The sequence below is a fragment of the Leptonychotes weddellii genome, chromosome 12 (genome assembly GCF_054177405.1).
Source record: "Leptonychotes weddellii isolate Sample4059 chromosome 12, ASM5417740v2, whole genome shotgun sequence".
Classification (NCBI taxonomy): domain Eukaryota; kingdom Metazoa; phylum Chordata; class Mammalia; order Carnivora; family Phocidae; genus Leptonychotes; species Leptonychotes weddellii.
In genome coordinates, this window is record NC_138380.1 from 64,695,966 (window position 1) to 64,711,865 (window position 15,900).

The 15,900-nt window shown below is 38.7% G+C and overlaps 2 protein-coding genes and 1 long non-coding RNA gene across 12 annotated transcripts in view; 2 read left to right on the plus strand and 1 right to left on the minus strand.

Moving 5' to 3' along the window:
• The window catches only part of FAM133B (family with sequence similarity 133 member B), a 51,375-nt gene that overhangs the window by 25,015 nt on the left and 10,460 nt on the right, over positions 1-15,900 (plus strand). For 4 of the 6 annotated variants that reach the window (XM_031027393.2, XM_031027394.2, XM_081800544.1 and 1 more), the window contains one exon: positions 1-1,778. In XM_031027393.2, coding sequence (XP_030883253.1) covers positions 1-87 — 87 coding nt within the window. In that variant the 3' untranslated portion in view covers positions 88-1,778. Of the gene's footprint in view, positions 6,326-13,480; positions 13,637-15,900 lie in introns of those variants that run through there. The other 2 variants (XM_081800543.1, XM_081800546.1) reach the window with 2 other exon arrangements.
• Positions 2,901-15,900, minus strand: part of LOC145716571 (uncharacterized) — a 22,493-nt gene continuing 9,493 nt past the window's right edge. The window contains exons 3-4 of the long non-coding RNA XR_014139361.1: positions 15,609-15,648; positions 2,901-2,996 (exon numbers count right to left, since the gene is read on the minus strand). This is a non-coding gene — a long non-coding RNA (uncharacterized LOC145716571). The remainder of the gene's footprint in view (positions 2,997-15,608; positions 15,649-15,900) is intronic.
• Positions 13,505-15,900, plus strand: part of LOC102737968 (calaxin-like) — an 18,543-nt gene continuing 16,147 nt past the window's right edge. For all 5 annotated transcript variants that reach the window (XM_081800547.1, XM_031027397.2, XM_081800548.1 and 2 more), the window contains exon 1: positions 13,505-13,636. In XM_081800547.1, the coding sequence (XP_081656673.1) occupies positions 13,609-13,636 (28 nt within the window). In that variant the 5' untranslated portion in view covers positions 13,505-13,608. The remainder of the gene's footprint in view (positions 13,637-15,900) is intronic.

Genomic DNA, 15,900 nt, shown 5'->3' on the forward strand with positions numbered 1-15,900 from the left:
GAAAAAACAAAAAAGAAAAAGAAGCATAAGAAACACAGTAAGAAGAAGAAAAAGAAGGCTGCTAGTTCAAGTCCTGACTCGCCGTAACATTAAGAAAAATCAGGATTCCCTTATAAAGAAAGTGCAATGTCTAAGGAAATTTCAACTGTGAAAATTATGACATAATTACTAAAGTGCATGAATTTTCTTGCTTTTAGAATTATTCCTGGACTGTTCAGTAGCCACTCGGATGCTGCTGTGTGAAAGGGCCATAATTTTTGCCTGCTGCTTGAACATCTGTTTTTTTCTCTTCCAGTGCTTAATAACTCTGGGAGATAATACATTGCAGTTGTGCTAGTGGTTAAGATATTTGGGGATAAAGTTAATATTTTTGACTAGAAGTATCTAATGATAAATCAACAGAAATCAAATCTGGATACATCATTAAGATGTAATTAGCAATGACCAGATGATTCTAGTTAACATTTTTGAAATAGGCACCACACTGATACTTCAAAATCCTTACTCTGTAGATAAGTGTATTTTAATTTTTTCCCCTTATATACTTTTATTTACCTGGGGAAGGAGCTTTTCGGGTGGGGGGGCTGGTTTGCTATCTCTTTAGCTAGCAGAATAGCGTGCCTTTTATCCTCACACATCCTACTTTTGTGGACATAGTAGCCATGCTTCACGGGGAGGTCAGAGCTGAGTATAGCAGTCCTGCCCCTAGACATCCTTGGACTCTGTCGTTTGCTGCTCTAAGTGAACCAGAGAAACAGCCCTTTGCAGCATGACAGAGCCCCAGGAGCTCTGGGATTTACCTCCACTTCAATAATACTGAATGTTTTTTAGCATTAGAATGTGTTATAACATTTGAATTAATTTTGACTACACTTTGGCTTTGGAGAAGAATCATTTCAAATAGACACTGGTACTTTTTGAACTTGATAGCTGAAGATTTAAAATGCATGTTTTATACTGTTAAGTTTTAACCAGTCAGGAAAGTTTTATGTAACCAGTAATACTTATTTTATTTTTGTATGAATTTTGTTTAGGCTGCAGTGTTTAGCTTTTATTAACTCCTTATTCTTGCTGTCTTAAATTCCTTACTGTGTTTAATGGCATACTTGCCAAGATACTTAGCATGTAAACAAAGCGGGCTTTTGATTTTTTTTTTTTTTTTTTTTTTACAGCTTCATATTGAAGCTGAGACTTACCATAAACAAGTTGAGTGGCAGGCCTGGTATGCTGTGTCTTGTTACATAAAGCTATTGCCAGAATCTTAGTAAATATAACATTTTAGAAATTTGTCTTTGTATATTCATAACAAATTATGACAAGTTAAGTGAAAATTACATTATTGCTCTTCCTGTGTCATATTTTACTAAGATTTTGTGCCTCATATCTACTGCTGAATTGTTTACTAGTAATGTTAAAAGGAATTGATAAATCATTTTCACTTTACATTTTTATATAATCAGGTAACATATAATTTGATGTACAATTTTGCCTGTTACAGAGGGTGTGCTAATTATAGTAGTATATGCACAGAACATTTTGGCATGACAAGAGGCTGAATAAATAGCTATTTTACTTAAAAATAGCTGTGTTCTTATCAGCTCCCTTTGAGTCCCAAGTAAAGTTCCAAAGATCAAGAAACACTACTGGGTAGTAAGTGGATAAGACATGTCCCCAAATTTTTAGCTGTAAAAATAATATATTTCTTGGTAAGCTTCCTTAAATTTTGTGCTTAAAAGCTTCATACTCTTTCCTAATAAATCTATATGATCTTGAGTACACAGCAAGTTTGAGGGACATTTTTTATCTGAAAGGAATTTTCTTAGGATTGTTCACAAAAATGCTAAAAGATAAATTTATCAGGTTATTTGGTGATCATTTTTGGTATGAACATAAAAGTGTTCCTCTGTAGACTGGTCCAGTACATGATGACTATGTCCCACTAGAAGCAACTGTTTCTAGACTGAAGAAGAAGATGACCTGGCAAAAAAAAGTTGTATTCTTTCCAAACTATGTTGACTGTCTGGGAAACACTTTTCTTGTTGTTCCTCTGCTGGTGGCCTTTTTTTTAAATTCACATAATTAACATATAATATTAGTTTCAGAGGTAGAGTTCAGTGATTCATCAGTTGTGTATAAAACCCTGTGTTCATTACATCACATGCCGTCCTTAATGTCCATCACCCTGTCACCCTACACCTCCACCCCCTATCCCCCTCCCCTCCAGCAACCTTCAGTTTGTTTTCTGTAATTAAGAATCTCTTATGGTTTGTCTCCCTCTCTGATTTCCTCTTGTTTTATTTATTTTTCCCTCACTTCCCCTATGCTTCTCTGTTTTGTTTCTTAAATTCCACATATGAGTGAGATCATACGATAATTGTCTTTCTCTGATTGACTTATTTCACTTGGCATAATACCCTCTAGGACCATCCACATTGTTGGAAATGGCAAGATTTTATTTTTTGATGACTGAGTAATATTCGTGTGTGTGTGTGTGTTTGTACACATACCACATCTTTTTTTTTTTTTAAGATTTTATTTGTTTATTTGAGAGAGAGAGCGCAAGAGGTAGGGTTAGAGGGAGAAGCAGACTTCCCGCCGAGCAGGGAGCCTGATGTGGGACTCGATCCCAGGACTCCAGGATCATGACCTGAGCCGAAGGCAGTCGCTTAACCAACTGAGCCATCCAGGCGCCCCACATACCACATCTTTATCCATTCATCTGTCGATGGACATCTGGGCTCTTTCCATAGTTTGGTTATTGTGGATTTTGCTGCTGTAAACATTGGGTTGCCAGGTGCCCCTTCGGATCACTACATTTGTATATTTGGGGTAAATGCCTAGTAGCACAATTGCTGAGTTGTCAGGTAGCTCTATTTTCAACTTTTTGAGGACTCTCCATACTGTTTTCCAGAGTGGCTGCACCAGCTTGCATTCTCACCAACAGTGTAGGAGGGTTCCCCTTTCTTCCTCTGCTGGTAGCCTTAACAGTCTTCTTTCTAATAAGGTATGGGAAGAAAATTTGACCAGGTAATGTTATGTGCAAATTACTAACATCTCTTAACTTCCTCCCTCCAGCAGACCATGCTTTTTCTTGAATAATTTTACACCAATTTTATAAATACAAGGCATGTTATTTGGATAATAATGCCAAGGTAACTGCAACAAAGTTGATGAGTGTCTGAATCAAAAAATTGAATTTATACCAGTACTTTTTGGATTCACTTGGTTGCCCTTAGTATATTTAGGTATTTTAAATACCATAAGAGTGTCCTGAATTTACTTTATCCAGAATATAGGTTCATATTCCTTCAGTCGGGGTGTGTTAAAAGCCTGTTGCCTGATAATCTTTCATTTCATGAAGAACAGTAGACTAACCTCGGAGAAATCGAGAACAGTTACTCTTCAGACTTAAGTGACAGGTTTCACATTTTTAAAACATTGCCAGTTTTCAACTTAAAATCAATGAACACTCATCTGGTATTTCCTAAAGACAAGTTCTTGGAAAGATTTTTTCTTCAGATGTGTTTGTCTTATTTTAAAATTCATTTTTATGTTTTATTTAAAATTTATAAGGATGTAGTGTCCTAAATTCTAAAAATCATTTTAGTGCATTTTCATGCCTTGCCATAGTGAAAGCCAGCAAACAGACTAGGAGATGTTTGTTCTCTGTATTGGGATTTGACAGTAGACGGGAGTTAGCACAGTTGTCGTTTTGGCCAGCTTTGGCATGGTCACAGCATGCTTTCTTACAGTTAGTCAGATAGGAGTTGGAGGGGTATAAATGGGGTTTTACATTTCTCTAGGAGCTCCCAGATTAAAGTCTCTCTTTGGAGATCATGAGAGGGTGCTTAGTTAGAGTTATTTTCTAATTTTTTTTAAGGTTTCTTTATTCATTTTAGAGAGAGTGCGCACAAGCAGGGGGAGTGGTGTAGGGAAAGAATCTCAAGCAGACTCCCCACTGAGTGCAGAGCCCATTGCAGGGCTTGATCCCACAACCCCGAGATCATGACCTGAGCCGAAACCAAGAGCCAGATGCCCAACCAACCCGGGCGCCCCTTAGTTAGGGTTTTTAAAGGAGGTTATAATATTTGAAGGAGCTATTTATAGCCTGGGAAAATACTTTATTTCAGTGTAAAGATAAGGTCTTTATAATCTTATTTCTCAATTATGTGTTCAGATAGGAAGGAAACATTTTCAACTATACAGTTTGTGCTGAGGAAAAATAAATGACAGTAATATCAAGTACCACTTTAAGTGGTGTTTAGCCCTAAAGAAAACATGAATGTTGGGATTGCTGTAATATTTCAGATCACAATAGCATTAATGAAATCACTGCATTTGTATTGAGTGGTAACAACCATGGCTGCATATTTTTTCAATCACTTGAGAACCTTCTGTGTGGTTGCTGGAATGTTGCCATGGTCACATTCTGTTGGGCATAGAGTAGTGAACTCTGGAATCAGTGGCAACCCAGGACACATAGGCTTGGAACTAGGGTATCTGAGAATTGTGCGGTGTGTTGAAGCCACACTTGGCATGGACCAGAAGACTCTGAAGAAACTGGTGGAATCCATCAGTAATACCGTCAAGAACTGTAAGTACTGACCAGACATCCAACACTGCCTGAACATCTTTATTCCATCAAATAGAAACATTGATAGACTTACTTGACATTAGCAAGTTCTTTGTAACCCCCAAAATAGGGTTTCTCTAATTTCTAATATTTTGGCCAGTTAAAAAAATAGATCACAAGTGAACTTACAAGATCCCTGCACTTACACTGGAAATATTTAATATTTTAAAATATTTTAATCCTAAAATATATTTGTATATGTAGAAAGAGTAATTTGACAACTTGACAGCATAAGTGCTGAAGGATTATGTGCCAGCCAAGTACTGATTCTGTTACAGTCTGAAATTTGATAAGAGATTTCAAACTACTGAAGATTTACTCTGACCAGTTCCCTGAGTTATCTGGCACAAAACCCATAGAGGCAGGGGATTGCTAGAGCTACAGGAGATATTTTAGATGTTGAAGAAATAGCACATGGCAAGTGTTTATTAAAATTAACAGGTTTGGGGGGATTCCTTGCCCTGATTGCCCTGACAGACCTTAAAAAGTAATCGTCTATATTTTGTCTCGGTCATGACAACAAGCAGTCCTGCTTGAGAATTCTGAGAATGTCTTTAGACTTGGAGGCATTTACTTTTCGTTCAGACACTAGTACAACCTCATTATTGGGGCTGTCCTAGTATTAGGCACCACCCTAAGAATCTCACTGTAGACTTAATTCAGCTTTCTTTTACTCCAGGTGTATTTTAAACGACATGAGTTCGTCAGGCCCTTCTAGGGCCTGTTCTTCTAATCCTGTCAGACAACCCTTGAGATCCATCTGGCAGATTTAACCAATGTTGAATATGTTATCTTCTGTTATTTGCTGTTTTCTGAACAACCTGAGTTTTACAACATTCAAAAGGAAGTTTTGCAGACTTTAAAAATCTTAACTCCTCTCCCCATCCTAAAGAAACTTTTCATTAATGTCTGCTACCCAAATGTGTGTTTGATACCATAATTTGTTATTTGAAAGCAATTCTCTGAAAGTCTGTAGGTTATGAATATGTAATACTAGATCAGACCCATATCCCATATAGTCTCCTACAAAGAAGATACTTAACAATTACTTGAAAAGAGCAATGAGTTGTGTTCCTTTCCAAAGCTTTGATGTGAAGTTATGATCAAAAGTTCAGGCTATAGCTATTCACCAGTGTAACCAGATTACTATTTTACACTCAGATTACTAACAACTCATCTTTATTGAGCTCTTCATTGGGAAAATGCTGTGCTAAATGGTTTATGTTCATCTTCCAATTCTCAAACTCAGTGAGGTAGGTGGTATATTCCATGTTTTCAGATGAGGAAACCCAAGTCTTAAATTGTCTAAAATTACAGAGGACTTTTCTGGTGGAGGCAGAACTAGAACTCAGGTAAGTCTGATGCCAGAGCCTGCACTCAGTTTTTATTTCTCAAATTAATGCTACTGTTAAGCATTCTAGACTCATATGGTCATTCTGTATAGTACTATCCCATAGTTAAGTGCAGAATGAAAGTTGAATTTGGCTCACTACTTAGGTCCTTCAGTTGAGACCAGGATAGACACTGGCCTCTCATGACTGGAATTTAATTTCGTTGTTGCTGTTGTTTTAAGGTTTTATTTTTAAGTAATCTCTACACCCAACATGGGGCTCCAGTTCACAGCCCTGAGATCAAGAGTCACATGGTCTACCAACTGAGCCAACCAGGTGCTCCTGGAATTTGGTTCTTTAGGTAGGTGTGGGGAGGGCTAACAAATAGTGCCGTCTTGGCCGCCTTCTCTCAAAGGATTGTTTTGGGGCAGCTGGCTGGAATAAAACATTCTAGAGCTAGAGCTGCATTGTCCAGTACAGTAACCACTAGCTATGTGTGGCTATTACTTAAAAAAAAAAACTGAAGTGATCTCTATACCCAAGGTGGGGCTTGAACTCAGGACGCTGAGATGAAGAGTCTTTGCATGCTTTAGCAACCAAGCCAGCCAGGCGCCCCATTTTCTTTAAGTGGATGTGTGACTGTTTAAATGTAAATTAAAATTAAGTAGAATTTTTAAAATCTTTAATCTAGTGGGGGTGGCAGATCATTACCTCAGGGCGTAATAAGTGGCTTTATGGGTATGTCACCTATGCATTGTGACAGGGCCCTACGCTTAGTTCAATGCTCTGCTAACACTGACTTAAAATTAATGTTTTGAGTGAGGGTCCCATGTTTTCTTTGCATTGGGCCCACAAATTCTGTAGTTTATCTTGGCTGTGTACCTCTTATTCATAGTATGGTAGGAGTATCTCCACCATCAGAATTACCTAAAGATTCGTATTGAAAATGTAGATTCCTGGATACCACCCTAGGTACATTTAAAAATCTGCAAGTGGGGGCCAAGCATCCAGATCATTCACTCCATGTATTAGACACAGTGAAGCTTAAGAATTCCTGACCAAAATTGTCTTTTCCAAGTGGAACTTCAGTTCCTTTTTCTTTTATATTTATGAGTTCAATCTCTTCTTTTGATTCTTTTAAATTTACACATTAAGTTGCACATTACACATCCTTGGCAATCTGGTTTTGTGTGTGTGTGTGTATATGTATTTAAGTCTTTGCTTTCTTTGGTTTCTGTAGAATTTGAAACCTAGCTAATTTATTGTCTGGGTAATTTCTGACATTGGAGGTTAATTTTTACACTTAAGCCTTCAAACCTGTCATTTAGAAACAACTAATTTACAGGGGTTTCAACTATCTATTGCCTTTCCTTGTGCTTTAAACCCAGAAAATCAAACTTTTTTCTTCCTTCTTTAGAATCTTGAATACTATTGCTAACTACATGGTGGCCATCTTTCCCTTAGAATTTTTTTTTTTTTTTTTTTAGTTTAAAATTCAATTAGCCAATATATATCACTAGTTTCATGAAACTTCAGTTCTGTCCGCCTAATAGCAATCCCAGCTTGACTGATAGTGAGTTAGGAATTGACCCAGTCTTTTTCACACATACTGTTGTTTAGCCACAGTTTTTACACTTAGTAGATCAAAACTTTTTTAAAGCTAAGTGAAGAATTTTAAAACTTCCCAATAATTTCATGTTGTTTGATTCAAGTGATTATTTTGCCAAGAAGTTACTTTGGATCCTGACTCATCCGGTATATTCCTTTACCTCTCTTACAAGGGGTTATTTATTTAGCAAACATTTATTTGAGAGCCTACTATTGTGCTTGGTACTCCTGGATGCTGAGTAGATAATTAATACAAGGATAAGAGATTTTTCATATGCCTTGCTAAAATCCAAATACTTTGTGAACTTCATTTCTCTGATCCACTCCTACTAAAAGGAGGAAATAAATTAAACCCAGTATGATATACCCTTGTGAATTCATGAGGCCCTGAGTGTTGATGAATTTTTTTTTTAAGATTTATTTATTTATTTGACAGAGATAGAGCGGGAACACAAGCAGGGGGAGTGGGGGAGGGAGAAGCAGGCCTCCTGTGGAGCAGGGAGCCCAATGCGGGGCTTGATCCCAGAACCCTGGGATCATGACCTAAGCTTAAGGCAGTCACTTAACGACTGAGCCACCCAGGCACCCCAATGAATTTTTTAATACAATTGATCATCTCTTCTGGGACTTAGCCCAGGACCATCTATAGACCTAGTAATCCAGTATTTGCATTTCACTTTATTTGTGAGACATAACATGGGCCAATATGTATGCATACATAGGTTAGTATACATACATATTTTCCAGCTATGTCTGCCGAGAGGGCTTAGAAATATTCTACCCTCCCCTATTATGTATTGGGCTTAGAAATATTAATACCCTGGTAGTAACAAGCACACCCAGTGCCTAGACCTTGGTGTCTAAATACCAGTCCCCAATAAAAAGAACCAGGATTCCTTGAAGAAGTAGCTGTACAGAGTGTAAAGGAAACCCTATGCTACACCTGTGTGTTTCTCTTTTACTCTGACATTACTACCACACTTACACTTCTGACACTTCTGGTCTCCAACTTTGTGGTTTTTTCCAGCAAGCAATTTTCTGTGACATCCCAGCAATTTCTTAATCCTGACACCACCTGAGATGGCATCAGATCTCATAGGCTGAGTTCAGTTCCACAAGACTATCTCCCACTTCAGATGCCCATCACAAGTCCAGGTTGTTATCTTCACTTCTGACTGACTGGTTATAAATTGGAGGTCCAATTAATTTGCTAGAGCAGCTCACAGAACTGAGGAAAACAGTTTACTTAATAGATTACTGTTTTCTTATAAAAGGATGTAATCAGGAAGAGCCAGGTGGAGGAGATGCATAGGGCAAGGTGTGTGGAAAAGGGCATGGAGCTTCCATTCTCTCTCCCAGGACCATCATATGTTCACCAACCCAGAAGCTCCCTAAACACTACTTTGGGGGTCTTCATAAAGGTTTCATCACATAGCCATCATAGATCATTAACTCAATATCCAGCCCCTCTGCAGAATAGGGGGTGGGGCTGAAAGTTCCAGGCTTTCAATCAATGGTTTGGTCTTTCTGGTGACCCGCTCCCATCCAGGAGCCACCAGCAGTCACTCATTAGAACAAAAGATTCCTATCACCCCTGATGTTCCAAGGGATTTAGGAGCTTTGTGTTGAGAACCAGGGTCAATGACTAAATTGAACAAAAGATACTCCTACTGCTCAGATGAGTTAGGAAATCCCAAGAGTTTTGAGAGCTATGTGTCAGGAACCAGGGGCAGGGACCAATATATGTATTTCCTGTTATCTCACCCAGGGGTGATATGAGATTGACCTGGCAAGTAGGGCCAGGAAGCAAAGAGGTGAAAAAGCCAATGGATTGTGCTATGTGAAACATACAAGAGCCGACTCAAACTCTAGTGGCCAAAACTGGAATAATTTAAGCGAGAAAATTAACAATTATTATAAAATAAGTATATGTGACTGCACCCCCCCCCCCATAGTGATATAAATGAGTAAGTAAATGGGAAAAGACCTCGTCCTTTCAGGAGAACTCCAAATAATAGTATCAATACTCCTTCCCAAGAAGTGGAATTCCATTTTACTTGAGCAATTGCCTTCTAAAGAATAGACTGTGGAAAGGGAAAATAGTAACTACAGTGGAGAACCCTGTAGATTAGCTAAACCAAGTGATCGAAGTTATCAGCAGTTAACCTTGTTAATATATACCCCCCCCGACATGTGAGAACAGCAATTTATCTCTAGTATTCTTCCCCAAAACACCTAGCCACAGTCTAATCATGAGAAAAACATTAGGCACACACAAATTGAGGAACATTATGCAAAATAAAATCTCAAGGTCATGAAAGACTGAAAACTAACAGATTTGAAGAGACATGACAACCAAGTATATCCTGGCTTGGATTCTGGAACCTCCCCAAAAGGGACATTAGTGGGAAACTGGTAAAATCTATAGTTCAGTTAATGTGCCAATGTTAGTGTATTTGTTTTGACAACTGTACCACGGTTCTGTAAGGTGTTAACAGGGAGAGAGTGAAGATTTTATGCAAACTATCATCATTGCTTCTCTTATGTGAATCTAAAATTATTCCAAAATGAAGTTAAATAACATGGGCCAATCTCTAGCACCTCACCATTCTCATTACCTATGATCTTTCACATATCTTTTACAATGGTTCCTTGACCTCATGAGTAAGGTCTTTAGGTATAATGAAATGTGAGCTTACATGGATAAAACCCAGAAAAAGTTATTACCTGCTAAAGATTGTGCCTAAAATCCCTGATAGCTGTGTTGAATGACTTGTTAGTATTCGACTCAGAGCAGCTCCTGACCCAAAACCTCCCTTTCCTCAGGGATCCATTTTCACGTTGTTCGTGCTAACATTTCCACTCATTGATAATTCTCTCCCTCAGAATTGAGCAGGACTACTTTCAGGCAATCATTAACATACTCTGCACTCCATATAGTGCATCCACACTTGAGCTTCCTTTTTCTTCACATTCAAAAAAAAGAAGAAGGCTTTTCAAGTTTTTGTCCTCAGAGCAGCTGCATCCCCTTCTGTGACCTAGCCTTGAAAAGTCACATTGCCTCATTTCCACTGAGCTCTACTGATTGAAACAGTCACACACACACACCCACACGCCCACACCCACACACACACCCTACCCCCTCCTAGGTTCAAGTAAAGGAGAGACTCCATCTCTCAGAGGAGTATCAAAGTCATTGTACAAAGAGCAAATGGGATGGGATGGACTGTTAAAATTGTCTTTAGGAAGACAACCTTGTCACATCTGAACTCACCATTCATAAGGTAGTTTCAAGAATCTACTACCAAAGTGTTCTCCCTTAAGTGCAAATATGATCCTGTTAACTTGCCAGCCAAAATTTTTCAGAAACTCCTCATTGTCTGTAAAGTCAAGTCTGCTACCTAGCCCCACCAAATCCTCTGCAGCTAGCTCTCAGAACATAACTCCAAGCTGCCTCCTCTGGCAAATGCTTATCTTTGGCAGGCCTTAGCTCAAGTGATACCTCCTTGGGACTTTTAATTTCCTACTGCCTCCCCCAGTTGATTATTCCTTCCTTTGGGTCACCGCCAAACACCATCAATCATAGTGCTTGTCATACCTTGTTGCACTTTTTTATATCTTAGCCAAAGTGTAACAACTTGGTGGGCAGGAAGCATGGTGTATTCAATGCCCGGTTGACAGGGGACTCTTAATTAATGCCTATTAGGTGGATAAAAATGACCTTTATGTCATATTTCAGGACTTATAGTTACACTGTGGAGCCTGAGAATCTAATTCAGTTCATAAAACAGTGTTAATAGGTACCTTTGTAATTGCTTATTCTTCAGACTTGTCAACCATTCCCCTAAGAACCAAATCATTCTGACCATTGTAGAAACCCTAATGTTGCAAACTGCGTATGTGCTATGTGTTGTCATTGATTTCAGTTGGGTGACATGAAATCATCTCAAAGACAGCATCTAAAATTTATCCCTATAAAAAGAAAAAAAAAGGAGGAGGGGGTTGGAGGAGAAAAAAGAAATAGTAACCAGCTTTCCTTCCTAACTCTTCTGGTTCTTTCAAATAATCTTTGATTCATAGAATTGGGCTTTTAGAAACTGGAAGAATCTCAGAGATCATCTAGGACAATACCCAGTTTCATAGGTGAGGACCCTGAGCCATAGGGAAGCTATATGACTTGTCTAAGTCCGCTGTTTAGGTAAGAAATGGAAGTACAATCCAGGAACTTTAGTACCCCCAACCCGCTAAATCTAATCCTTTAATTTTCAGTCGTGACAATGCATTAGAATCATCCATGCACTTCTTTAAAAATACCCTTTTCCTAAGTCTAGAGTGAAACCTGAGTGTATGAATATTGGAAATTTCTGTTTGAAAATTAACATCTCCAGCCCCTTCCCACTTTCTGACCTCATTTCCACCTCCCTAACCAAAGCCCTATCACTTCCAAGCCTGGCTTCTATGCTTCCAGTTTTTCCCTTAAATATAATTTTGCCAGATGAATTTTCCTAAACCACTTCTCAACCCTTAGGGCCTAGAAGAGTCAACCCACCTCTTGTTTAAAAGCTAATTCCTGGGCACCTGCGTGGCTCAGTCAATTAAGCATCTGCCTTCGGCTCAGGTCATGGTCCCGGGGTCCTGGGATCACCCCTGTGTCAGGCTCTCTGTTCAGTGGAGAGCCTGCTCTCCCCTGCCCATCCTCCCCACTTGTGCTCTCTCTCAAATAAATAAAACTCTTAAAATAAATAAAAAATAAAAGCAAATTCCTGGGCCTGATCTTAGTGATTCTGACTTGGTAGGTCTGGGGCAAGACATGGGAATCTGGATTAAACAAACAATGGAGAGGGGGTTGATTCTCTCATACAGATGGTCCAAAGATGGTCCATGAGAAAATCACTGCTCCAGTAAAATGCAGCTGATGCTTGAACAACCTGGAGGATACAAGCACCAACCCCACACAGTTGAAAATCCATGTTTGACTCCCCAAAACCTTAACTACCAATAGCCTATTACTGAACTTACTTAGAGTCAACTAACATATCTCATACATTTTATGTATTATATACTGTATACTTAAAGTAAGCTAAAGAAAAGAAAATGTTATTAAGAAGATCCTGAGAGAATGGGGCACCTGGGTGGCTCAGTCAGTTAAGCTCCAACTCTTGATTTCACTTCAGATCGTGATCACAGGGTTGTGAGATCAGGCACTGGGCATGGAGTCTTAAGGTTCTCTCCCTCTACCCCTCCCCATTCTCTCTCTCAAAAAAAGAAAGAAAATCATAAGAGAAAATATATTTACAGTACTGCACTATGTTTTTTTTTTTTTAATCACATTTAAGTGGACCCGCAGTTTGAACCTATGTGGTTCAAGTCAACTGTAAATGTTAATTTTCTGACTAGGCTTTCAAGGCCGTCTGCCATTAGCCCATCGTCTTCAATCTTGTTTTTTCTCTTCTCAACTTGCTGTGCTCCCAATAAAGCATGTTCAAACCCAACTGCAATTCTACTTCTTTCCTTTACCCATGTTCTCTCTCCCTGTAATTCTCTATTGTACTACCCCCAACACATTCCTTCCTGTATAAATGCTATGCATTCTTCAAGTCTCTGTTCAAAGTCTGCTCCCATGAAAATGGCCCAACTCCTCTTTCCCACATTGATTTCTCTTTCTTTACATGTCTATAATGGTGAGTGTTAATATTACAAAATTTTTAATTTACACAGTATCTTATGAGACTTCTGGGTGACACCCAGAAAGGTAAACCCTCAAGTAACAAGTCATGTCATACTTTTTAATTGCTAGAGCATCTAGCACCATAGGAACAAAAGAGCTGCTTAGTAAAATATTTTTTATTAGATTGGAGTACTCAAGGACTAAGTCTAAGCTGTATTTATTCATATTTTTATTTTGCAGTCAAAACAAGTGAAGTAGAGTGTCTCCTAAGACTTTTTCACAGCTTGGTGGAAAGAGCTAATGTAAGACTTAATAATTCTGGACTAGATCGTAATGCTTTTCGAGCGATCCTGCACAGCATATTTGGAATGACTGATGATATGCTAATGAATAGGGGTAAGAGTCTTAAGAAATTGAAATGAGCCAAGCTGAGATGGCAATATATATGGTGTATATATTAATATGTGGCAAATGTATATTTGTAATGACATATATGGCAAATTTATATATATATATATATGTATTCAGTTGTCATCAAAGATTCCGAATTTTTTTAAAAAAATAGATTGAGAGGCGCCTGGGTGGCTCAGTCATTAAGCATCTGCCCTCAGCTCAGGTCATGATCCCAGGGTCCTGGGATCGAGCCGCGCATTGGGCTCCCTGCTCGGCGGGAAGCCTGCTTCTCCCTCTCCCACTCCCCCTGCTTGTGCTCCTGCTCTCGCTATCTCTCTGTCAAATAAATAAATAAAATCTTTTAAAAAAATAAAAGATTGATTGATTTAGAGGGAGAGTGCAAGCCGGGGGTGCGCAGAGGAGAGGGAAAGGGACAAGCAGATTCTGTGCTGAGCACAGAGCCCCTCCAGGAGCTTGGGGGCTGATCCCACAACCCCCAGATCATGACCTGAGCCAAAAATCAAGAGTTGGATGCTCAGCCAATTGAGCCACCCAGGCGCCCCTTGAATTTTTCAAAGCCAAGCTAGAAAGACTTAATTGTGGTAAGACTGCCAATATAAAACAAAGGTTGATTTGATTGTGAGGATGGTTTTTAATAAAAACTCAGAATTTCTTATCTCATAGTTGTACCACTTTGAGAAATAAACCAGTAATGAACTAAATAAGCTGGCAATATTTTTTTTAAAGTTAAGCATATGGCTTTTTATTCATGATGTCTTTGGATCCATATGCTGTAGACATGTAAACTTTTAAATGACTTCTTTTTCCTCCTAAAAATACTGTGTCAGTACAAAAAATGATAATTACTCATTATACTAAAAAAAATAAAAGACAAGATCTTATATTTGAAATAGGAAATTATTGGGGCGCCTGGGTGGCTCAGTCGTTAGGCGTCTGCCTTCGGCTCAGGTCATGATCCCGGGGTCCTGGGATCAAGCCCCGCATCGGGCTCCCTGCTCCGCGGGAAGCCTGCTTCTCCCTCTCCCACTCCCCCTGCTTGTGTTCCCTCTCTCGCTGTGTCTCTCTCTGTCAAATAAATAAATAAAATCTTTAAAAAAAAAAAAAAGAAATAGGAAATTATTTAATGTGATCCAGTTTCATTAACAAATTTTTAGTGTTCAATTTGATAAGTTTTGATGTAGGTGTATACCTTGAAACCATAATCATAATCAAAATAATCAACATCACCCCTAAGAGAGTCAATAACACTTTATTTTCTATAGGATATTAAGATTTCATTGGTAATTTTAAAAATAATGTTATTTTAGTAATTTATCTTTATGTATTTATACAGACTGTTTAGAACAGAATTTTGCCACTCTTTTTAAATGGATTTTATTTATATTATTACTATCTTTTAAAGATTTTATTTATTTATTTGACACAGAGAGAGAGCACAAGTAGGCAGAGCGGCAGGCAGAGGGAGAGGGAGAAGCAGGCTCTCTGCTGAGCAGGGAGCCCGATGTGGGGCTTGATCCCAGGACCCTGGGATCATGACCCAAGCTGAAGGCAGTTGCTTAACCGACTGAGCCACCCAGGCGCCCCGATTATTATTATTTTTTAAAGTAATCTCTACATTCAACGTGGGGCTCAAATTCATGACCCCAAGATCAAGAGTCACATGCTCTACCAACTGACCTAAGCCAGGTGCCCCCTTTGCCTCTTTTTTATTTATTTATCTTTTAAAGATTATTTATTTTAGAGAGAGAGAAAGAGACAGAGCATAAGCAGGGGGAGGAGCAGAGGGAGAGGAGAGAGAAAGAATCTCAAGTAGACTCCCCACTGAGCACGAACCCGATGCAGGGCTCGATCCCAGGACCCTGAGATCATGACCTGAGCCAAAATCAAGAGTTGACTGCTCAACTAGCCACCCAGGCACCCCTGCCACTCTTTTTAAAATAAAAATTATCATCACCTTGATTAGCTCCACTGTTGCTCTTCTTGGCTCATAGTAACTGTACAAAACATCACAAGTGAAGTTCATCATTGATCATGAAGGAGAATTACTCTTTTCTTTCTACAAAAATCGGGGGGAAACATATTCCTAGTAATTTTGACTTTTAAGAAAGACTGTGCCAAAACCTTTTTTTCCCCTCAATTTGGGAGAAAAGTTTTTTGGTGTGTTTTTTTGTTTTTGTTTTGGAGGAAAGTTTTAAAAATCTTTTCATATATACTATATACTTTTGAATTATAAAATAGTTGTAAAT